The sequence below is a fragment of the Dermochelys coriacea genome, chromosome 3 (assembly GCF_009764565.3).
Source record: "Dermochelys coriacea isolate rDerCor1 chromosome 3, rDerCor1.pri.v4, whole genome shotgun sequence".
Taxonomy (NCBI): domain Eukaryota; kingdom Metazoa; phylum Chordata; order Testudines; family Dermochelyidae; genus Dermochelys; species Dermochelys coriacea.
This window is the reverse complement of record NC_050070.1, coordinates 68,222,421-68,247,783: the sequence shown is the minus strand read 5'-3', so window position 1 is coordinate 68,247,783 and position 25,363 is coordinate 68,222,421. Positions and strand designations below refer to the sequence as shown.

Genomic DNA, 25,363 nt, shown 5'->3' with positions numbered 1-25,363 from the left:
TGGGAGTTAGGCACCTACATACCTTTGAAGGTCTGGGCCATTGTGTCTATGTGGCTGTTACGATGGGAAGCCGGAGCAGAAGTACAGCTGAGTTAAGCTAACTTGACTGAGCTAACTCAATTGAAAAAAGCCCCTTTTTTGCTAAGATAGATAGGGCCTATATGATAGAACCAAATGTAAATTAAATTTAGAGGATATGGATTATGACAAAACTTGGTATACCTGATTATATATTGTGCCAGAATAACAAGTCTCTCAAAATGTAGATGGAGACAGAGTCAGCTTTCTAGGTTCTGATAGGTCTTGAACACTCTGCTAGGTGTAAAACATACATTAAGAGATAGACAGGATTACCCTGATTCAAAGCCATCACTGTAAGAAAGCTTTGCCTTGGTCTTATTGGCTCATGGAATGCTTCATTTTACTGTTTAAGTCAGTTATGTGCCCATATGAACCCTTGTCTACATGAGGAAATTTATTAGCATTACTATACCAGCATAATTACACCACAATAGTTACACTTGTCTAAGTCCCACCATGGGCTTTTCCAGTTTAGCTTACTTTGCAAATAAAGATAAACTGAAAAAAGGCTATGTGACGGGTTGGATCACAGACACCCCTTTGGGACTGTCACCTGATGTGCTGAGACGACCTCTGAGCCTGTTTTCCCTACCAGCTTGGGACTTCAGTGCCCTGCCTGATTTGAGCCAGACACTCTAGCCTGCTACAAACACAGACCCAAGTCTGAACCATGTCCCCCAAAAGCAGTAGGCTTAACTGAAAACCGTTTAAGAAGTGCTCCTGTCTCCAGCACTCAGATACCCATCTTCCAATGGGGTCCAAACCCCAAATAAATCCGTTTTACCCTGTATAAAGCTTATACAGGGTAAACTCATATATTTTTCACCCTCTGTAACACTGATAGAGAGATATGCACAGCTGTTTGCCACCCCAGGGATTTCTCACGACTGCAGCCCCCTTTGTTCTGTTCCACCCCCTTATATATCTTTTGAAGAAGGTGGGAATCCTTTGTCCCTCTCTGGGTTCCCTCCCCTCCTTTTAAATGGAAAAGCACCAGGTTAAAGATGGATTCCAGTTCAGGTGACATGATCACATGTCAGTGTAAGACTTCAGTACCTGCTTGCCAGCACACAGGTATACAGGAAGACTGACAAGTAAACAGAGCCATCTACAGTCAATCGTCCTAGTTGATGGGAGCCATCAAGATTCCAAACCACCATTAATGGCTCCCACTTTGCATAATTACAATAGGCCCTCAGAATTATATTTCATATTTCTAGTTTCAGATACAAGAGTGATACATTTATACAAATAGGATGACCACACTCAGTAGATTATAAGCTTTGTAATGATACCTTACAAGAGACCTTTGGTAGGAAGCATATTCCAGTTATATTATATTCACACTCATTAGCATATTTTCATAAAATCATATAGAGTGCAACGTCACAGGCCAGTTATTCTGAATAACAGTGTCGTTCCGGGGAAGAATAATTGTAACAGTATAATCATATTGGTATAGTAATGATGGTACTTTTTCTCATGTAGACAAGCCCTTAGTCATGTAGGGCCTTGTTTTACATGTTGCCTTGGTTAAAGAAAGGCTTATCAGAATCCACTTTAATGAAATGTTTTGACTACTCCAATTCTGTCCAAAAGAAAAGACAACAGTAAGAAGAACTAGTTTGGAGTTAGTTACTTTTAGGTCTGTTCAAGTTAGGAAAACCCTTTTCCAGCTGCATCTGGTTATGAAAACCCTATTCTAGTTATTCCAGGCCTGACATGTGCTATTATTAACAGGGAAAACAAGTTATTTATTATTTATTCATATTGCAGTAGTGCCCATAAGCCCAATCGGGATCAGCCAGATAGTGCTAGGAACTGTACAAACATGTTGTCATCAGGATAATTAAATGTATATTTAGACTGATATGACCCTCTTTTGGTTTAGTAGACATTACTTATACATTAATCTTGGCCTGTAAAACTGAGATTCATTTCCAGATGATAGGTTTTATTCCGATGTATAGTCACATCCTTTAAAGAAATGTTTGTTTGATTTGTTAAAAATAAGACAAAACCCAAACCCAAGTAATTTATGAAAGGGACTATTTTCCTAATCTCTAAAAATATTACTAATTTACCAAGAACATACCGTATCTTTATCTTTTGTTGCTGCTAATAGTTAAATTGACTGTTATATTTTGAACTGTGGTAAACTGTAGTTTGATAGGTTTCAGAGTAGCAGCCGTGTTAGTTGTATTCGCAAAAAGAAAAGGAATACTTGTGGCACCTTAGAGACTAACAAATTTAATTTTAACAAATTTGAATGAGCTGTAGCTCACGAAAGCTTATGCTCAAATAAATTTGTTAGTCTCTAAGGTGCCACAAGTACTCTTTTTCTTTTTGTAGTTTGATGCTGCCCTATAGAAAACAGTTTTTTAAACCTATTCCCCTGCCCTCCATTTGCTTCCTTCTACAAGATAGCAGTTTAAGTAATTGTAAGAATATCACTTTATCATGTTGAAGAAACATTTTTTCAACTAGGGTCTTTTCCAGTATGTTATTAGTTAGGATATGTACCTGTGTTCTCATATTTTTTTCTGTTCACACACTATTGTACTCGTTGGTACAATTCTGACACTAAAAGCTTTTGAGACCACAAATGTTACTTAAGAGCATTTGTGCAGCATATTTTACTTGTTGTAAAGTACCATGTAAGTACATGTGTCATAAAGAAATAATAAGCGTTTGTGCAGCATCCCAGCAGGAGTGCACTTACGTATAAAATCACTATTATTGCTGAGAACAAGTAATGCTCCTTTCCCCAATCAGAAAAGGAGTACTTGTGGCACCTTAGCCACAAATTTATTAGAGCATAAGCTTTCGTGAGCTACAGCTCACTTCAGAATCTTAGATTGCCAGCCCCAACCCTACTCAGAAGGCCTCTTCCCTTTTCATTTCTTATCTTCCTGATCTGCCTTGTGTTTCAGGAAATCTTGCCATATGAATTTCTCCCCCCGCCTCCAAGAGTTAGGCCTATTTTCCTGGGTGCAACTGCATTTTATATTTCGCTCAGCCCTAAAGCTCTTCTTCCCTGCCTGATTGTTATTTGCCTGCTTTCTGCACTAGAGACATATAAGGCTACCGCTCTCAGTCACTTGTCCTTTAACCTGCATCCCACACTGCAGCTCTGAGGGATTTAAATTCTACCCCGGAAGTTAGGGCTCCGGCGCGCTGCATGGCGGGAAGTGTAGTTCATCTCCACTCCCTTTGAACGCCTTCGCATAGTGCCGGGGAAGCCGGTAAAAAACCACAAGTCCCCTGAGCCTTTGCGGCGGCCACCGCCCCTGCTACGCAGGCGCAGTGAAGAGGGCTGCTTTTTGAATCAGCGGCGTTGTTATTGACGCCATATTGCTGGGGTGGGAGAGTCACAGAGGGAAGTGCCGCCGCTGCCGCTGCTATCGCTTTTCATCGGCGGCCCCCGGCCGGCGAGCCGAGCCCAGCTGCGCACCCACCGTCCCAGCAACCGTCCCGGGAACGGCCGGGGGCGGAATTCGCGAGGGCGGGGCGGGCGGAGAGCGAATCCGTCGGCGAAGGAGCCGCCGGGGGGGGCCGGAGCCGCAGCCGCTCCCTGGAGAGGGCGAGAGGGAGGAGGCGGAGGCCCTGACGCAGCTCCCCCCCCATCCGCCCCAGACGGTGGGGAAGGCGCCTCTGGGCTGGGCCGGCTGCTGCCGTCGCCCCCTCCCCTCGCACCGAGCCCCCTTACCCCGCTCTCCCCGGCCCTCCGCAGCCCCCGGCCCGCTCCCCCCCCGGCCATGGCTTGCGGCGCCACATTGAAAAGGACTCTGGATTTCGACCCTCTGCTGAGCCCGGCCTCCCCGAAGCGGAGGCGATGTGCGCCATTGTCAGCCCCGGCCTCCTCGGCCGCTGCCGCCGCCTCCTCCTTCGCCGCCGCCTCGCCGCAGAAATACCTGCGCATGGAGCCCTCGCCCTTCGGGGAGGTGTCCTCCCGCCTCACCACAGGTGGGTGCCGGGGGGGCCGTTCGGGTGGGGCAGGGAAGCGGGTCCTGGCTGGGGGGGTGTCGCGCTCGGCCCTGCTGGGGAGGGCGCAGGGGCGGGCGAGCCCGGCTCTGGGGAGGGGAGGGGAGGGGAGGGGGGCAGCTGGGTGGGTCTCGAGTCTCCTCCAGCCATTTTCTCTCGGGCTGCGGGAATGGCAGCGGCACAGGCGGGGAGATTCCGACTCTGCCTGGCATCGCCACGGAGACGACACAATAGAAATGGCCGTTGGCAGCGGAGGGGCTGGGCCGATGCCGGCCGGGGGGGGGGGGGGGGGAGGTGCGGGCTGAGGCGACAGGCCGGGGCCGGGCTGCCTGGGGGGTGGGAAGAGACTCTTTCTAGCCGGGGGGCGGGGGGTTTCTTTGCGCTGAGGCGGGCGTGGAGGGTTTCGTGGGGGAGCCGCAGGGGCGAGTCAAACTGCGGAAATCCTGGGGGCGGAGGGGGGTGAGCATGTACGTGGGGGAGGCGCGATCGCACCCGGGAAAGGTGCCTGGGCTCGAGGCGCCCCCCCCCCCCCCCGCTCCCCCGATCGATTTGTTGCAGCCCTTAGCGCCGGGAGCGAGTGGTGGTGCCTCAGTGAGGCGGGCGGCGGCACCTCCTCTCCTGCTGTTCAGATATTGGAGGGGGAGGGGGCATGTCCTGTCATCAATCACCCACAAAACGCCGCTTGGGTAGGGGCGAAAGCGAATACAACAAAGGGAAAATGCATTTTCCAGTCGCCTAGTATGTGGCACGGACCGAAATGACAGGCTGTGGTGTCTTTAAAGTTTCATGGAAAAACCAAGTGATGAAAGCGATTGGCTTTAAATGCGTAAGTGGCCTTCGGGGCAAATAAAATGTAATGAGCGATTTCAGAGTAGCAGCCGTGTTAGTCTGTATCCGCAAAAAGAAAAGGAGGACTTGTGGCACCTTAGAGACTAACACATTTATTAGAGCATAAGCTTTCGTGAGCTACAGCTCACTTCATCGGATGCACCAAATGCATCCGATGAAGTGAGCTGTAGCTCACGAAAGCTTATGCTCTAATAAATTTTAGTCTCTAAGGTGTCACAAGTCCTCCTTTTCTTTTTGTAATGAGCGAGTCTCTCTCATCACAGAGATGTTGGAGGAAAAAACTCTTTCATGCTCTTCACAAGTAAGAGAAGATTCAACTGGTGGCCCTAAGACGTAGCTCTAGGCATGTTTGTGCAATTGTTTCAATTTAAAAAAACAACTTGATCAATTTCACAAACGAACCTAGGAGAAAATGAATTTTGGCTGAGTGTGCGGAGTGCTGGCTTCTGTGTCAGTGTAGCCTACAGTTTCCAGTAATGCACTTCACAACGTTTGTCATCCATGCATTCAGTCATGAGTTTTTGGTGGTGCTGCTGAGGTGTAAATCTCTCCTTTGTGTGCAGAAAAAGCCTTTCCTAAATTGTCACTAACTCAGGTTCTTTGTTAAATTTGTTACCCCTTTTGATAAGAATTGCTGGATTCTTATGTTTCCAGTGCTAAACAGTAGTTTTAAGTGTGTATTCTAAGTTCTTTGTTACTAGGACAGTTCTAATCTTCGTGTAGCTTGCTTAACTCGATAGACAGCAGGCCCTGACTAAACACTTCTGGTTCTACAGGCTTTAGTCAAACACTAAAAAAGATCAAGTTTAAGGAATCATGATATTATAAGTATAAAACGGTAGTTTCTTAAATTTAGTGACGATGACTTAATTTTTTTTTTTTTGGTAAAAAAAAAATGTTTGAAGGGTTTTGAATGGATCACCAGGTGTTATCTGGAAACAAAATGCAACTTTGTAAAGGATAACACTGCAATAAGACGTTTAGATGTCTACATATATGTAATCTTTAAGAACAAGCTTAGTTTGCTTATCTTTTCAAAATATGGGTTACTGTTTTAAATGCTAAGATTTCAGTTCGATAATTTCTTAGGGAAATGGAAGGATCCATGCTATGAATAATTAATGTAAATGTAGTTTTTTAAAAAAAAAGCTGGTCAGGCCACTGCACTGTAATAGTAATACATCTTGCTCAAGGGAGGAGGAGTATTGATACAATTTCAAGGCATGGGCGGTAGTTAAAATCATTTCCTATCTTAATGCTGAATGGTCTTTATAGGGCCTTTGAGACTAAGATTTATTATTGGTCGATAATGTTGAGCATATATAGTTGGTCTGTCTTGGGTCCCTACCTCATCTTTCCTTTGAAAAAACTTAAATTCAAAGAATTTACAATGTCAAGAATATATATAATCAGTAAATGTATCTAAAATGAACAAATTAAATAAATTGTTCAGGTAGGAAAGATTATTATAATACACTAGTTATTGGAGGCAAAATGCAAAATCTAAGTGATTCTGTACAGCTGATCCAAATCCAAAACATCAGCTTTTATTTATGGATCTTTGAATCCATATACCAGTTTTTAAACTGCATCTTCAAAATTAAATTTAAGAGAAATTTGCTGTCAACAATTGTCAGTTTGGCAATGTCTCTAATCTCATCCAGCTGTCTGAATAGTAATAATAAAATGTTGAATAATAATTCAAGCATTATAATTGCATCATAATTGATTTTTACTTTCCTAGCAGAAATAAGTGTTTATAAGTAGTCTTTAAACTGTGTTTTCCACTATTAGGTTCTAAATTATGGTTTTTGATATGGTGTACTTGGTTCTAATTATCGGAGTAATTATGATGGCTTTGTGAATTATAATGTAATAAAAGATAAGGCACAAATCAATAAAAAATGTTTGTGTGTTACTAAATGGTCTTGAACAACAACCTTGCTCAATTTAATTGGGAGTTATGCATGCTCACACATGGGTGTGCTCTGACATAAGATTGTTATAATAATGTTGTAATAATAGGAGCTTTTGCTTTGCCATATCTCTTTAGTGTTTACTGAGAATATTGAAGTTCCGCCTAATTTTATGCTTTTCACTAAACATAGTTATAAGTAACATTTCTAAGTGTATTATTATCCTGGTCTTGCTAATACATTATTTAAAAATGATGGCCTTCCCTTTTAAAGGCACGCTGTAAAGAGCCATAGTGCCTGTAGGTATATAACATAGTATATTTTTTTAAAAAACATTTCAAATTTAACCCAAACTTTCACTACTTGATTTTTTTTTTTGCACTTATGGACAGTGAAATTTACTCACAATAGGTAGAGTTTAGTTAATTTCACTCACTGTTTCTCAAGTACAATGCTGTAGTGTTTAGGTTTTCAATGCTTGCAGCCAGAATTTGTTTTAAATTTTGTTTAAGGAACAGATTTCTAGTAATTTGAGCCCTAAATCGTGTGTAAAACAACTTGATGCTGCTGTTTAAATCAAGATGGTACTTCATACAACAAATACATTGTTCTTTCTTTGACCTGTCAGTCCTGGTGCTGTTTAACTCCAGTTTATGTCTGTGCACCTCAGTATTTCAACACTTGATTGGTCTTTTCAGAAACAAATGTGTTATCTGGAAACAAAATGCAACTTAAATGGCAATAGTGTCTGCAGTAACACAGGTTGTATGCTAGCCAGATGAGACACCAGCTGTCTTAAGTATAAAATGCTCATAGGCAAATAAATGATATGGCTATTTGGGAGAGGGATGACTTTAGGATGAAATTTATATCTAATAGGAGTGTTTTAATATTTTGTGGTTATTTGGACAGCTGTTAAGTCGCTTTTAGTTTCTCAGTGGATTTGACAGCTGAATTGTGTTTTTTGTGGTTTCTCATCTATACCTCCTATAGATCTTGTATCTAGTACTGTTATGACTATTTTTAATCATTCTTCCATTCCATAGCATGAAGTGTTTTGCATCTGTAAGATAGATAATTCCTTAAACTTTTAAATCAAGGTTTACTTACATCCACTCTTTGCAGTGTGCAGACAATGCTATTTACATACAACAATTCTGGTAGGAAAAGAGTGGCACTATCTTAATGTTAGTAAGATCCTCCCCTTTTTGAGTAGATTAGTCTTTGTACTCTTACTTGCTTGAAATTCCTTTTACGTATGTTCTAGCTAAGATTTGATTAGGTAAGAATATTTTGTGTATGTATGTGTATATATAGAGGGGAGGGAGAGGGTGTGACTGACTAGAAGGACGGAGCACTTTTTATTATTTATATTTCTTTGAAGGGCTAGGATTAAACAAAAATCATCAGAGGTGCTCACTTTCTTGTATCTGGAGGATTTCCCCATGCAACATGGGTTAGAATACATGCTTTATTATGGTACCTCAAAAACAGATTGGCGTGTGGGCATTTAACTACAATGTAGTGAGTGATTTCAGTTATTCTGAAAATAAAGCATAAATGGTAGTGTCTTGAGTGTCTCCTTTTTTAATAGTGAGGTCCAGGTTTCTCAGAGGCAGCCAGTTGTCAGGGTTTTTTTGGTGGCTTTGTGTTTTGGGCACATAGGGACTAGAATGAGTCCACCAAGTTCAAATTCATTTGTGGCCTTGGCATGACTTTAAACTTAGGTGTCCTGTGGTAACTTGCTGTACCTTATAACTTTCCCCTGTGAAATCTTAAAGCTACTGTGATCTTTTTATCAAGCTGATAAATTTAGGTGGTGGGAGGAATGATGTATTTTTCCTCATTAAGATGTCGAGACAGGTTTATCTTCAGTTGCTTTTGCTGAGGAGAGGAACATATTCAGGGCAAAAATAGTAGTAATATTTTACTAATTGATAATTCCAGAATTGTGCTTATAATTAAAAGACAGATTATGCTGTACTGGCTACAGGCTCTTCTGAAACTGAAGCTTTTAGGTTGATTGAAAGTGGGTCAGGTGGGAAACTGTCCAAAGAAATAAAAATACAGTGCAGATCTTGTCACTAGCTGTTTTAAATCTCCTTAACACCGATAGTAACTTCAGATGGCTTCTCTGCATCTCTGCTCCAGATTGCATATTGTACGTTTAAACAAACTCATATTTCAGGGGCGTGCGTCCTTGAAAATGGCTTAGTCTCAAAGGTTAAATAGCAGCTAATACCTTACAAAATCATGAAAAATGTTGTGTTTAGAATTAGCCTGAAAAATCTCTATTAAAAACACATGAACAAGATCTTTGAGTTCATCTACATTTGCAGTTTATTTTCCATCTGAAGTAATCATTCTCGTGAGCATGTCCCTAGTAAGAAATTGATGTTACAAACCAAAGATTATAGGGGATGGATAGCTATTGGGAATACAAGGCCTTTCGTTTCAAATGTCACTGGTTCAAATCCAGGCAGAGATTAGTAGTGAATGAAACTAATTAAGCTAGTTCAGCTTCCCAGATACCATCAGAAATCTACTTTTTCAGTGAGCACATATCCACATCACAAACCCACAATCTCTAAGTGCACCTTTATTGCTATCCTTGGCATAGAGGCCACTAATTGAACAGGTGCAAAAAAAGGATCATCTTCTCTAACTCTAGTTCAGGATTGAGGCACATTGGTTGATGAGTTGAAGAATACCGTATAGCTTTTGACCATGCTGTGTACCTGTTCTCATCCTTCATGAGTACTAAATTATTCTAAAATGGGATTTAACCTTCTTTCTCCTCACCTTCCCTTTTAAAGATACTGAAAAAGTGGAAAACAAGCAAGGACGGATGAATTCTTAAGAAATGCAGACTTCTGTTTTCATGCAAATATCCCTAGTAACTGTGGGCAAATATGGTAAAGGAAAATTGGCAGTAAATAGTTTTTCCCTTGAGGTATCATTGAATCTTTCTTCTTGAACAGAGGTTAGTTGAGGGTTTTGCCATTCAATATGTTCTTTGATCTTTCACAGAAAATTTTTACATCTAATATCTAAACCCAATTATAATAAATTATGCAAGAAAAAGAAATTGCCATACTTAGAGAGGAATAACTGTGTTGAATCTACCCTTGAGCTATCTTTCTCCTTTGACCTGTGAGTTACTGTCTTAGGAAACCTGCTCCTTCTGTCTGAGACCTAGCAGGCAGTGGCCAAGCACAAGTTTGAGAACCAAGATAAGTCTTGAAGGCCTTAAGAGGAGATATACCATGTTATTACTAGCAGTAAACAGAATTTAAATAGAAAAATTATCTTGTGCACACACTCATTAGCAGGACAGTTTGTCTTTGTATTATGGCAACATGCCAGGGTTTTCAAAATACCCCAGTATCATAGAACTGTGTTCCCTGAATTAAAATTCACTGGCTGTATGTGAACTTGTTAAATGTTTACCTCATTTTGAGAGGTGATTTTTTTAGTCTTGTATAGGTGTATAAAGTGATTAACAGGCTGATCTTCAAATGTAACCTAAATGTTGAATATATCCTGCATTTTTAGCTTCCAGTTTGACAATAAAATTATGGTGATTGTAGAAAAATCCAGAAATGCCAGTTGTCTGGCATATTTCACACTGTCTGTTCTATTATTTTTTATTCCTTAAGTCCCTGACCCAGGGATCTGGCATTTTCTGAAATGTCACATTATTGCAAAACACACTAATGCTAACATGAATGCCAGATGTGGAGCAGAACCTTCATTAATTTGTGGTCCTGGATAATTGGATCTCATGAGGGTGCCACTTCTGCACCACTGGGTCTCTTGAGAGGTTCTGCTGGTGGTCCTGTAAATGTGGGCACTGGCTGTAAATGTCAAAAAAATAAAATGCTGATTATGGTGCCATCTATAAATATTACACAGTCCTTTAAGACAAATAATATTTTTCAGTATCAAAAACCAACAGATCTTTTTTTGTTTGGGGGCAGAAAAATACATTGAAGTGACTGAGCATGACCAAAGCAAGAGAATGCTAAATGTCTGGATCTCTCTAAAATACATATCTTCATTAATTTTTTTCAAGATATCTTGGTTGGGTTGGCAGATTCTGGAGGGAGATCTCTTACTAAATGAAGAGCAGTGGGACCTCAATTGGTATCCCGCTGCTCTCCCAAGGCATTTTCCTTGATGGTGAAATGGGGTAACAGCTCGTGGAAGTATACTTGGCTGGTGATCCCCGAATCAGAGGTGTGGTGGCACCAAATGAAGGGCGTATGAACAAGGGGGGCAGGCCTTGGCTAGTGAAAAAGCTGTAAATAAGTGAGATCATAATAACTAGGAATTAATGAACTGTACAAAAGTTCATTTAAAAAGGAGCTGATTCCTTTCTTACTCCTTTATGATGTGTAGATATAGGTAACATCATGGTAGTTTTCTACTTGTCTCCTTCATGAAAATCTCAGGATTGGTTAGGTTCTGAATATGGTTGACCATTTGATTCGTGCAAAAATGGTTGGTCAAATGTTAAAAATTGTCATATTTTAAAGCACTAATTTATTAGAACCATAACAAAAGAGTAAGACATTATGGTCTCCATTAGGCTTTTTCAACAGCAACTCATGTCGTCTTGCATATTTTAAGATCTTTGAGACATTTAAGAGAAGGTGCCCATCAAATAAGACAAGGATTACCCAGTGTGGATGAAAGTGACTGCTGTACTACGTGGCACTGAAAAATGTCTGCTGGTACTTCTATTTTTGAAAAATTTGACAGTGCTTTTCATTTTTGACATGTGATGAGAAAGTTGTCAATCTTCATCATGACCAATGAAAAATAGCATCATAGAGCAGCACATCCATAATGCAGAAGATTGTTTGGATACTCCTTATCAACAAAGCCCCAGCAGCTTTCATATTTGTAAATTAAAAACTTGATTAGTTCACTTCAGGTTTCAGTTCACTTTTTCCCAACATGTAGCATTAGCATATAGTAAAGTGAGTGATCAAGGCATTTAAGTAGGCTTGCTAACAGATGGCACCATGATGCAATCAAAAAGGTAGGCCATCGGCTACATTAGAGTATTCTTGCTCAAATAATGGGTGGTGGTTACATTATTTGACCAGTGTGCCAAGCCCTAGTTCTGAGGGATTCTTTGATTTGGTTCTAAAGAAATAAATTGGAAGGTGACATCACAAACTGAAACCTGAGCTTCAGGTTCCATTTGAGGGCTGGGAAAGCTGCCACTTTGATTTCAACCTACTGAATCACCATCCTATTTATTCTGCCAAAGTGTCCTTCAGCTAAACGACGGAAGCCAGGAACCAAGATTTCTGAGAGTGCTAATATAAAAAGCAGTCAAAAAAACAAAACAAAAACCCCAACATAAGGGGAAACCTGACAGTAACTCTAAACTTAATAATGGGAATAATCCTTCCTTCCTTCCCAGTTTTTTTGCCTTTTTTCTTAAAAGTGAAATGCAGTTGCAATTTTAAATAATTTCTAGATAATTATGGCCATGCTGGGGTGAGTGACTGACTAACTCTAAATTAAAAAACAAACTTTTGACAACCCTTAATCATGCATTAAGGAAAGCATGAACTATCCAACATTGTTTGGAAATGGTTATTCAGTCTAGCACTCTATTAGCATGACAAGTCATATGGCAGCATTGGCAGAGCACTTAGAGATGACACTTAGAAGTAACTAGTTGATGCTTGGTTTCAGAGTAGCAGCCATGTTAATCTGTATTCGCAAAAAGAAAAGGAGTACTTGTGGTACCTTAGAGACTAACAAATTTATTTGAGTATAAGCTTTCGTGAGCTACAGCTCACTTCATTGGATGCTTGCTTCAGTAATGGGAGGGTTATATGTAGCAAATGAACTTGTAACTTGGCGCATAAGGGACTCGAAGGCTGGCTAATAGCATAGGTCAGGAAACATAGGGGATTGGGAGGGTGTAAAACATTGGTTAAGCTTTCCTTTTGTCTCTGAACCCACTCAATGTAATGGATGCTGTTTATTTTCCTGCTGATAAGCAGGAAGATGAAGACAGAAAGCTGACTAATTCTGTATTTAAACTAGGGGATGAGGGAAGCACTACATTTTTTGTCTGAGTTTAAGTGCAGAAATTTTTTGTGTAAATGTAGACTTGTATGCTTTCTATTGTTAGACTGTGTCCAGGAATTGTAAAGATGAATAACCTTCACTCCTCCTTAGAAATGGTGGCTCTTTGATCTCCGTTTCTCTATTCCCTCCCACCCGCCCCCGTTCAGTCAGTTACACTGGCAGTAGCGCTCCCCAAATCATCATTCATCCCAACCTGCAACCTGATTTCTAAAATTGATTGGGGCATGTAATGCAGAGGCTTCACTATTGTTGCCTGTGACATGCTTTTTCTTTGGGTACAAAAGATCCACATTTGTAATTATTTTAATGTTGTGACCTTCTATAAAGCAGTACATTCAAGTTTCACAAACATTTGGAAGTAAATTTACTATTAGCACTTTTTCCAGATAATTGTGTAAATGAAAGGTTCTCAAACTGTGGTCTGCAGAGCAGTCGATGGTCCACAGAGCTGTGTGATCATATGACATCATTTTTGCAAGACTAACAAATTCAACCACAGAATTGATAAAGCAAATAGCCCTTGCTTTATTTGCAACTAACACCACCTTTCTATATATTGAACTTCCACAAATCAAGAAATCTGACATGTTTTTGACCAGGCTAATGCTCCTTCATCTAGGAGTGCAGTTAGATAACTGTGTTTAGGAGAAAGAAAAGGAGTACTTGTGGCACCTTAGAGACTAACAAATTTATTAGAGCATAAGCTTTCGTGAGCTACAGCTCACTTCATCGGATGCATCCGTTGCTCTAATAAATTTGTTAGTCTCTAAGGTGCCACAAGTACTCCTTTTTCTTTTTGCAAATACAGACTAACACGGCTGCTACTCTGAAACCTGTGTTTAGGAGCTGACTTGAAATTTTGAAGGTTCCTGTTTTTGAAATTTTGGGCCTAGGTATAAAGAGGTCAGTGACTTTGACGTATTGGAAGTTTAAATAACTTTTCACTGTTAACATCAAAGCGGTTTTGTTTTGAAGTGACAGATTTTGTGCGGTCAAGAAGTTTTTAATTAAAAAGTATTTTAGCTAGTCCTTGATGCTGCAAACACATGCTAAATTATAAGCACAATTATAATCATGATTCACATGATTTGAAGTCAATGGGACTGTTCATGTTATGAATCTGTTTACGTGTTTATGGGAGATGGGCTTTTATTTTCACTATTTTGTTTTTGGCCTATAGCAGATTTAGTACAAATAAAATAAGATACCATATGAGTTGTGGTTTAAACTTCAGCACCTACACTTAGAGCTGTGCAAATAGTCAATTTTATAGTTTGCTGGTTGAACCAAAACCATTTTAAAAAAAAAAAATCCTTTTAGGATATACACAAGAATTTTTTCTGTTTTCTTACCAAAACAAAAAACCCTGACAAAAGTTTTGAATGAAATACTTTCTTTTGCTTTGGGGCATTTTAAACTGTGTTTTTCATCTAAAGCAAAGGAACTATAAAACTAATGGAGGAGGTAGCGGTGGTGCCCCTTTATATTCTGTGTCCCAAGGGAGTGCTCTAACCATGGGGCTATGGGAGACCAGGGTTCAGGTTCCCCCTTCCTGCGTGAATTGCCTAATCACCAGGTTATATAGAGTCATTTTTTTCTCTCTAGCTCAACTAAGCATCTGGAACAAGAGATAGTTGTGGTGCTGCTAAACCAGTTTTTAACAGAAATAGCCTCTTCTGCAGGTGCAGAGTATTTTCAGTTTATTCAACTGGTTTAGTTTATTAAAAATGGAGAAACTGAGTTGAAAAAGCAGAAAAGCTGGTTTATTGTTCCAGTCTGTGAATAAAAACCAGGTGTGAGAGAATGAAATCTACTGGTAGTAAAAGGATGTGGTGACCAAAATACTAAGTTCAGTTCCCTAACTACAGATACTTCTTTTGTTTAATAATTAAGTTAGTTCTAAGTGATACTTTGATACACTTTTTTCCTTATCTAACACATTGAAGGTAATTTTATTGAGCTAATAAAAACAATTTTAAATTGCTGTTTATGTGCATTTTTAATTGAATTTAAATTTCCATCTAAATAGAGCTTCATAAAATCATAAGTAAAAATTAATCTAATAAATGAAATGGAACATTCCCCATTTTCTAACATAAAAATGTAAAAATTCAGAATCTGAATAAAATGTGAGTTAAGCTATATAATTGTTTAGGTATCTATAGATACAGTATATCTGCTTGGTGAGCAACAAAGCACGAAATTTAGTGCAAAGGCTATATTTAGTTGTAAATCAACATATTTTAATAGTTACCAACCCATGAGAATTGACTTTTCTTTAGGAAAATAAAAAGCAGAGTTGTAAAACAAGACTCAGACCAGTGATTTAAATCCGGGTTTCCTGCCTGCTGATTTAAATTATGATTACAATTAGTGATTTAAATTGCTTTGATTAAAATCAGTCCAACCTGCTATCTGCCCTCACTCTTCCTAGAGTTTTACATAACCATTCCATGACAAAAAAAATAATTGAAATTCTATCATTTCTGATAAGAGTAAGAAAGTATTTTTCTTGAATGCCTTGTATCCTGGACAGTAGAGGAGAAAATGTGTTGGTTTTGATTGTTCACTCCATACATGCTTATTGCCTGTTTTGCTATGTAATGGTTTAGGGACCTGGAGTAGTCTAGCTTTTTTAATCCCAATTATTGTATTTCTGCTTTTAAGGTTTTTGTCCGGTGCCTTGAGTCTCAGTGGGATTTTTTTTGTTCTGTTCCTTTGGAGGGGTTATTGATAAAAGCCTGTGGGGTTTTTTTTTTGTTTTGTTTGTTTTTTTGGTACTCTGGTGGACAGGAAGAACTTGAACTATTTTGGTTGAGATGGCTTCAGAAATTTTTTTTTATTAAGCCAAGGGAATTCCCCTTATACTCTCAATTGCAGTTGAGAGTTTGTGTAGATTTAGTTTTTTTGGCAGAACTGCAGAAAAAGACTTCTGTTGTGGTTTTGTCATGTTTGAAGTTTAATTGATGTCTGTAGAGTTGGTGAACCCAGATCTTAAAAAATTTACTTGACACGGACTAGCCAGAGTGCAACATAGATGTGGTGGTGCCACACACTTGGAATTTAAGCTGTAGGGGTTTGTCTACATGAACCCCTAGACTGTGGTAAACTGGGGTGGGAATCTACCCTGCACTAGCCTGCTGGGTCTAACTGTGCATATGGACTTTGTGGATGTGTATTAATAGTTAATGCTCTTTGATCTAGTCTTTGAAATGGGTGCACATGGACAGTTAGACTGTGGCAGGCTAGATTCACACCCCAGCTTGTCACAGTCTGTTCATGTAGACAAGCCCTAAGACAGTTGAAAACTACTACAATACATATTTTTCATAGTGTGGAACACACTTTAATACAGAACCAGTGGTCCTCCATTTCACAATTGCATAACATCTCTGTAGCTACGGCAGCTCTTGGTTGTATAGAAAAGTAATATTGAGGAAAGTATTTATCTCTAAATGTAACTTAGCAGCTGGAAATGTGGCCTCAGCACCATGGTGGCCAGCAAGTGCTTCCTGGACCACAATTTGAGAGCCTCTGCTGTATACTGTATTTCATTGTAATTCATTGTGCGTACATAGGCTTTTACAAACAGATTAGAAAGCCTAACTTACTATGTCCCTTGCTTTCATTATACTGCCTTTCTTTCTCGCTTCACTACAGTTTTTTAATATTCTATGTGATGATAGACCGTAGTGTATAATCCAAATGAGAAGCCCACTTGCTGAAGATGCAGGGATACCTAGAAGGGTTCCGGTACTGCCCCTGCCCAAGGGATCTGTTTTTTGTAACCTGTAGCTAGGAGGTATCTGATATTTGAAGCCTCCAAACTCCCCTGACTGCTGAAAAAGAGAGAGAGAGAGAGAGAGAGAGAGAGAAATACGAGAGGAAGGATAGTTCTGTGGTTAAACCTCTGGGCCAGGAATCAGAAGATCTGTTTCCTACTGCTGGCTCTGCCACAGACTTATCTGGTTTTGGGCAAGTCAATTAAGCCTCTATATCTCAGTTTATCTATTTGACAGTAGTGTTAAATTAATCCATTATGAGGTGCTTAGACACAGTATTGCCTACAGAATTCTGTATAGCAGAACCATGTTGCAGTTTGGCAAAAAACAAAGGAGTAGCAGGAATGTACTGACTAAAGTTGTCTGTGGATTCAGGGAGACAGCATGCCTTTACTTTCTGTTTAGTTGACATTTGGAAAGTTATCTTTGCCCTAAGGACTAGAAACTTAATTTTGTAAAATGAAAGTCTAGAGTCTTCAGAAGCTAATCATTTTGGGAAGTGTTTGTTTTTGCTGTGAACAGTAGATTTTTCCAAGCTGTGGTTTGACCTGCAGAAATCTGAAAAATGCAGTCAGTGGAAGAAGGGTATCTGTAAGTATCTGGAGGCTTTTCTTTAAAGAGCAGAAAGCCTGTCAGTTTTTTCTTTTAATTGCCTTTGAAGTTTTTTTTGATATGTTTTGTGAAACTGGGGATGGGGGCCAATGTATGTAGTTCTTTGTATTAAGTTGTGTAATTCAGGTGCTGATACTTATGGGAGCAAAAGCTGTGAAAGTTGCTAGAGGTAACTGTTGTAGAGAAGGCAACATAGGAATGACTTGTGGGGGCGGGGGTAAGGGAAGGGATGTGTAGGTTACACTTTGAACTTGTTTCTAGAAATTATTAGATGCCAGATTTTGAAAAATTGTGTAAAACGTGTAAGAATTTCTATTTTCTTATTGTATAGCAGTACCTTGGTGGTAATGGGAATTAACAATTAATATTACTTTAAATTGTGGGGTTTTTTTTAATACATAGCCACTTAAAAATTCATTGGGTATAATTGTGATATTTCAATATGTATCTAATTTGCATATTCATTTCTTAAGTTTAGAGGAGCATAATACCAGTGATTAACACCTGGAATGATGATCATTTAGATGCTATATTTTAAATTATTGAGATTAGATTATTCAAGTTACTTAAATATTACCAAATTATACAAATTTTAAACTCCATATTGTCCTTCAAAAGAGAGCAAAAATTGATCCATGAAGTATTACTTGTCTGGACCATGGTTTAGAAAGCTGCTGATCCTGAAAGGTTTTGTATTGATTTGCCTAATAGTTTGTAGTCCTGGCAGGTGTCAAAATAACAGTCCCACTATACAATCTTGTTCTGATTACTCTCGTTTTCTTCCCCTTAAGTTGCAACATGTTATCAGCAACTCTGGAAAAAATTAGAAATCAGTATTTCACACTATCTGGAAGCTTGGAGTATCTGCTTTTAAATGATTGGTTTCTAATTATGGAGGTGTGTAGATATCAGCCCTTAATTAAGATGAGATATAAGGGTGGGGTCAAAAGGAAGCAAGATAGTAATCAGAAGAACTGTATTAAAATCAAATATGTCAACAGAAGGTGGATAGTGATATTAGAACTGGAAGGTTGAAACTCCCAGGTTTCCAAAGGTGTCTGTCATTTACTTCTAACCATGATAATTCGTGACCTTAAAACTGTCACTAATTATTCACCCTAGGAGGGCTTTTGAGGCTGGTCTTGTACCTCAGACCAGTGTAACTTGTCACTTGTATCTTCAGTTTTTCATTATGAATATTATGGAGTGGACTTCTTTAAATGTCAGATTCTTTATTTATATTTGCATTTTACACATGAATATAATTGATAAAATGGCCCCTTCAATGGCTTGCAGACTTACACATCACTTTAAAAAAATAGATTTAGGAACTATTATTGGTGTTGGTTAATTATCCCGGATGCTTGATATCTGAAATGGAAATAAAGTTGAGGGATACTGTAACTTAGTCATTACTAAGTCATTACTAACAAAGTTAACTTTTGTTTTGTTTTAGAACAAATTCTGTACAACATAAAACAGGAGTACAAACGCATGCAGAAGAGGAGACATTTAGAAAATAGCTTCCAGCAGACAGATCCTTGTTGTTCTACTGATGCACAGCCACATGCATTTCTCCTTACTGGACCAGCTTTGCCAGGTATCTAGCCACAACTCTGTATAACTTTGATATGTACCTCATGACTCCATGTGCATAGATAACTTTTCTCAAGTTCTCTCGGATTCCCTGTGAACCGACTCTTGCTCAAGCCATATGCTTACTGTTGGTGGAGTTGCATTCATTGCAAGCATTAATATCGTGGCAAATTCCGGCTTTTGATTAAAAGAATTAAAATAGATAACTCCTTGAAGGTTTTGTTAGCTCATTCCCAGTAAATCATTCTGCAAACAAACTTTTTGTAAACCACTGAGCAGCAGATGTCTTTACAGAAATATCAACTGATACTTTAAAAACGGATGTAACTTTACTCACAATGAATGTCTAGGATCCTTAATGAGGACATGTTTCTGTATAACGTCTTTTCTTTGCTGTAATAGACATTTTTGCATGTAGTAAACACTATTTAACATTTTTTTGAGGTTTTTGTTATCCTTACAGCATGCTGAACTGAGAGCATAATTTTTAGATTACTTTAAGTGATGGTATCGAATGTTTCCAGTATCAATAAAATTTGGAAGTATCCAAAAATTAAAGCAAGATTTTGCCTAGTGTTTTGTTTGGAGAACACATTTAATGTAATAGAGATGATGTAGAAAGCTGGAAGATGTTGAATGTTGACTTTGAGTTACTTATGTGTAAATATTTAATCATAGGTACTTCATCTGCAGCATCATCACCATTGAAAAAAGAACAGCCACTGTTTACTCTCAGACAAGTTGGAATGATCTGTGAACGTTTGCTGAAAGAACGTGAAGAGAAAATCCGTGAAGAGTATGAAGAAATTTTGACCACAAAACTTGCAGGTGTGTTTGAATTAAATGCAACTTGAAAAAAATTGATTAATATATTGGCAACCTCAGTAATTTTTGTAACTTTAATGTTATATCCAGTGTGTACCTGACCTCATACTGGTTAAGAAATGAGATGCCCAAGTGGAAAATTTAAGTTTCCATCTCTGGACAAAGCAGAAGTGATAACGTAGTGTCTGTTGTAGACTATCTGGCCCATCTTCTATGCTGCTATGGACAGAAGTTATAACTCCATGGTTATTTCTATACCATCAATTGGTGGAAGCAGAGTTTTTATTTCAAATGGAACTTTCTCTTGCTGTCATATTTGAGCTGACCATCTCCTCCCCATTTTATGTCTACACAGAGAAAATGGCTTCCTATTCGGCTTTCCTAAGAGCCATTTGCAATTTTTTTTCCCTTGGGGAAGGGCTTTTTCCTTAATTTTTTACAGGAGTTTTGCATTTGATGTAGAGGGGACAGTACATGGGGCAGATACCTTTAGCATTAGAAGTTTCCCATTTACCAACCCTGATTCATTCCAGACAACCAGCAGTGTTTGGCTACTACTCAGGTGCTTTTCCGATCAGTGGCATAGTTACTTTCTTCTTTACTACACAGTGGATTGCCTGTTTCCTCTGCTCCTGAAACCCTCTTCATTGTGGGCAGTTGCATTCACTCCATGCTCTTCATGCTGGATTGCTGGCTCACTGACGTAGTTCAATTAGTGGAGGCGAGGAATTTTGACTGTACTTGTGGCTGTGCATCCTACAGGTCCGTCTTAGAACTGAATGTCCTTAGGCTCACACCAGTGTAAAAATACACATGTAAATAGTCTAGCATATTCACTTTTAAGCAGCCTCAGTATTCCTGAATACCTGTGTTAGGTAGAAAAGAAAAGGAGGACTTGTGGCACCTTAGAGACTAACAAATTTATTTGAGCATAAGCTTTCGTGAGCTACAGCTCATTTTGTCGGATGCCTTCATTTATTATGCAAGGCACTGAATTTAGCCATATGGAGTAAAAAAGGAATGCATCTGATGAAGTGAGCTGTAGCTCATGAAAGCTTATGCTCAAATAAATTTTAGTCTTTAAGGTGCCAGAAGTCCTCCTTTTCTTTTTTGCGAATACAGACTAACACAGCTGCTACTCTGAAACCTGTGTTAGGTAGATGGCTTCACATTGCTTCGTACCTATTGTATAATTTTAGAGTTTTTCCTTCAAGATAATCAGGTGCATTCCTTCTTAAGTATTCTCTACTATGGTATGATTATAAAAGCTCAGTTGAAGACCAAGAATGTTTACACATTCATGTTCTGGATAACTACAGGTTTCCAACCTAAGAGGTTGTCTGCATGACCGGTACTTCCTGAAAAATCTCTCGTTAGACATTCCCTCAGTCAGAGTTTCACTGGAGACTGATCTCTTGGGGAGAGGAGCCCATATGCTGATTAGTGTGCTCTTAGGGCAGAGGTTACCAAAAAGAGGATTAGAAATGCTATAGGATCATATTACCTCATTCATATATGGAGCAATGACAGATGTTCTGTAATATACGGGAACTTTTGAGGAGAGAGTGCCAAATTAAAATCCAGAGCAAGTCCCTCAGCAAGAGACGAGTTAAGTTGTGTTTTACCACCACAATGGTTGTATCCTTCCAATACACACATCCTTTCCAAGATGATAGCTAGTCAGCATGAAAGGATAAATCGGTAGAAATCTAGTCCTGGAAATTCTCTAGCAGATCTTAACCAAATGGCTTTCTCCCCCTAAGCCGACTTGTTCACCACTTGGTACTTTTCAAAGTTCAGAGTCTCTTCTTGCTTCTGCAACTATTAGTTTCTTTATAGTTTACCGAAGAGCCCCTTTTTTCCATCTTTCATTGGAGACATTGTTTGGATGTCTGACAAACAATTTAATCTTTCAAATAGTGAATCTGATTCAGTGGTGGTTCTTGGTTCTTCCTTATCTCCGCTACCTGGAACCTTAATCAGCACTCACTTGGGCTTAGAATCATTAGAGATACTAGCCTCAGTAGGGCTCTGGCTAAAATATTATTCCTCTTCTGTTCCCTGTGAAAGTTACTCTGGAATTCCCTATATAAAAGCTTTTGCAGATCTGAGAAGGTTAGTTAGGTTCAGGTCAAAGGGTACTGGCATATATTGATATCACCTGCTGTATTCTTACATAGCACCATGGTATTTCTCATTCCTTTGTAGTTGTGGTGATTTACTTACTTTTAAGGCAACCTGGAAAAACCCAGAGTTCTAATGTTGTGCTACAAGCCCTCATTAAAACTAATTTCAAACAGCCAGCTGTGGATTTGTCCCTTTCCTGTGGCATACGGTTTGATGAGAAGGATAAGTGATCATGGATTTCTGTTTCATTTGTAGACCTGTGCTTTGAGCATACTAGATAGTATAGCACTGGTTTGCATACTATTGAGTCAAATTTAAATTTACAAAGAGAACTTACAAGGTGGCCATCTGGTTTTTAATATATTGTTTTTCTAAAGATTCTAAAATTGAATTGCTGCTGTTCTTGGATACTGTTTCTGGGCAACCAATTGGCTCACATTAGGTATGTCTACACTGCAATTAAAAACCTGGGTTTCGATGAAAGGGCTGTTTAATTATGGTGTAGATGCTCAGCCTGGAGCATGGAACCTTCAAGGTGGGAGGGTCCTGGAGTGCCCCACTGTCTATACTGCAGTTAAACAGCCCCTTAGCTTGAGCCATGTGAATCTGAGTCAGTTTGCATGGGCCAGCCACAGGTGTCTAATTGCAGTGTAGACATACCCGTTGTGTTATCCCAGTATTTTGGCTAACGTCCTCATGCGGCTGAGGAAGAGTTGGCTGAATCTGAATTCCAGTAAGTTAGAGATTATGCTTGAGGGGTGAGGGAAATATCTTTTAAAAAACTGGCTGCCTTGTTACTGGCCAGTTCCAGTCAAAGGTTGAAGGCCCACAGATCATCAAGACACGTCCACAGTTAGTTCTTTTGCACTGCTTGCTGATTACTGATTCACTGTTTACTTTGCTCATCCCTGCAGGAGGATGGGACTTTCATGGGGGGGACCCTCAGACTGGGACTCTTCTGTGGAAACCAAGAACTACTACTACATTTTTGGTTGAAGATTGCTTTCTTTAACCTTGCCTCTTCTAAGAACAGTGCAGAGCCTTAAAAGTAATAACCCAACACACCTCACATGCGGTTTTCCACAAGGGAGGAAGGGGAATGGAGAGGAGCTGCATCTGATAGATCTTCTTTAATTTCCTAATTCTGAAAGTTAATACCATGTTGATAGGTGTAATATTAGAAACTGAAGAGAATATGAAAAAATGTTAGATATGTGATGTATAGAGATTCCTTCTGGAAAGGACTAATTTTGAGTTCAGAGTGAACTGAATATTCTTTATAGCATCATCTTAATCTTAGTATTTAGTTTGAAGAGATTACTCAGTAGCTGATTTTACTAAACCCAGTCACCTGTTCCCTATTGTGACTATTTTTGCTGTTGAAATAAAGCAAATATTTTTCGCTTAGCTTTTTATCCCATAGTTACCTGTTTCTTGCTGATTCAACATTTTGGCAGTCAGTGACATAATTTCTTGATTGTAATAAATCTCTTCTATACTTCTGTGCTGTCATTTCCCAGACCTTTAAATTCTGTCTTTTTGTAAATCTGTTCAGTGGTTAGAGGGCGAAAGTTGAGTTCTACTTCCAGCCCTGCCACTCACTGACTTTGCTCAATTAACCACTCTGGGCCTTCATTATGCATCTGTAAAATTGGCATAATATGACCTTTAGGGATAATGTGAGAATTTAAGTGCATTTGAAGTGTTTTGAGATCCTCTAAGTGCAGCATATTCCTTTGCCAAATTCCTCTGTTGTCTTATTCTGTGCTGTAGTTTGCTTGTCAAGTGAAATCCAATTGATTGCTAACATGGTTTAATGGGGTGGATTTTTTTTAGGGGGCAGAGATGAGATGGCTGTGTTGAATAATCCATACTTGCCCCTTACAGACTGTCAACGTTTGTTTAATTGATATAGCTTGCATGGCATAAAAAATAAGCCTTGACCTTTTTTTCATGCTAAGTTAAACTTGGTACACTCACTTCTAATGTTAATGTTTGCAGAACAATACGACGCATTTGTGAAGTTCACGCATGATCAGATCATGCGACGATATGGAGAACAGCCTGCTAGTTGTGAGTATCTCAGCATCTTTAACATCAAACAGGAATATTACATCTCTTGATTGTTCAATAATTAAAATGGCCAGTAGTACCACTACTGTCTCGATTCTAACTGAAAAGCAGTGAGTTTGAAAGCTTAAATTCATAATGCTATGGAGAATTTAGGGTGAAATGAAAATGTGCTGTATAATATGCCATATAGGTGCATCAAATAGCTTTGCTTCCTGTAAACCATTGGGGCTTTTCGTTTTAAAGTGATTTTTGCTATTGTCTTAACTGATTTATATTCAATTTGGATTCAGTTACCTTGTTAGTAACCTTTTCTTTTTTTTTTCCTTTTTTCAGATGTTTCATGAATCATGTTTTCTGCATATGTGGGCTGCCCTATACACCCTAATTGTTGCAAGCTGTTCCAGTAAAAGACTTGCAGCAATGCCATATTTTTCCCCCCTTCCCCCACCCCCGTGAACACAGGTTATTTCAAGCTTTTGTCAGTGGCAACCACTCTTATGCAGCAACTGGTTTTGGAGTGCTCCCTGATGTCAGTACCACCTGGATGTGGACCTTTGCTACCTGTAATAATACCAGTGGCCTCATTTGCTGTATCATTACGATTTGGCTTCTTATGTTAATAAGTTTGAAAAAGTAAAGGATTAAAGCTGGTGTTCTAGAACTTGCCCTTCACTGGTTGTGTAAATAAAAATGTAGAATGACACTTCTGACTGAAGTTAGTGTGGTTTTCATAACTGTGCACTACAACAAAACTGTAATCACAGTTAAATTAGAATGTAACCCCAGGACAATTTTAAGCAACTAGCCCACAGTACTGCCTGTGAAATAGTAAAGGAGGGCATTTCTGTATTCCATGACTTTTTTGGGGGTTAAGAATGGGTTTATATGATTTCTCATTTTTGTAGTTTTTATTTATTCTATCAGTCTTTAACAAATGTTTATTGCTGCAATTTTTCAGTGTATCATTGTTTTACTGCCCTTGTAGTACTGGAATTTAGTTGGAAGAATAAAACATTTACTTCTAATCTGTTTGTTTTTAATATGCAGGTGGCACTGCTGCTCTGTCTGAATAAAATTTATCCATATTTAAATGAAAATTTTATTTACTAGCAACTGAAGTAGGTGAGAGTTTAATTTAGGAGAAGGAAATAGACTGAAATATTGAGTCATTCTGCAGAGATCATGCCTCTGTTACATTTGGATGAGCTGCTTCATGTGGAAGCATGTTCTTTATGTAATTGACCAAAAACATCTGATTTGATATTACTAATGTACTCAGCATCTGTTCTTTTCTCACCCCCTTGATATCAAAGAAATGTGTTTATAAGACAAACTTGGCTATTTTTTCACTCTGGGAATATAAGCTGTTTAAAACATAGCTTTTGATTAAGCTGCAGTAAC

At 39.0% G+C, this 25,363-nt stretch overlaps 1 protein-coding gene across 2 annotated transcripts; it reads left to right on the top strand.

The window, feature by feature from the left end:
- The first annotated feature begins 3,360 nt into the window (after nucleotides 1-3,360).
- AKIRIN2 (akirin 2) lies at nucleotides 3,361-24,987 on the top strand. Of its 2 annotated transcripts, XM_038394741.2 has the most exons (5): nucleotides 3,361-4,047; nucleotides 18,798-18,941; nucleotides 19,616-19,765; nucleotides 23,891-23,962; nucleotides 24,296-24,987. In XM_038394741.2, the coding sequence occupies exons 1-5, from the start codon at nucleotides 3,840-3,842 to the stop codon at nucleotides 24,304-24,306; spliced, it is 585 nt and encodes a 194-aa protein (XP_038250669.1). In that variant the 5' UTR covers nucleotides 3,361-3,839; the 3' UTR covers nucleotides 24,307-24,987. The 2 variants fall into 2 exon arrangements, 1 of the variants encoding a protein (XP_038250669.1); XR_006279867.1 differs by lacking the exons at nucleotides 23,891-23,962; nucleotides 24,296-24,987 and adding an exon at nucleotides 20,919-21,441 and having other exon boundaries at nucleotides 3,407-4,047; nucleotides 19,616-20,637.
- The last annotated feature ends 376 nt before the right edge of the window (nucleotides 24,988-25,363 follow it).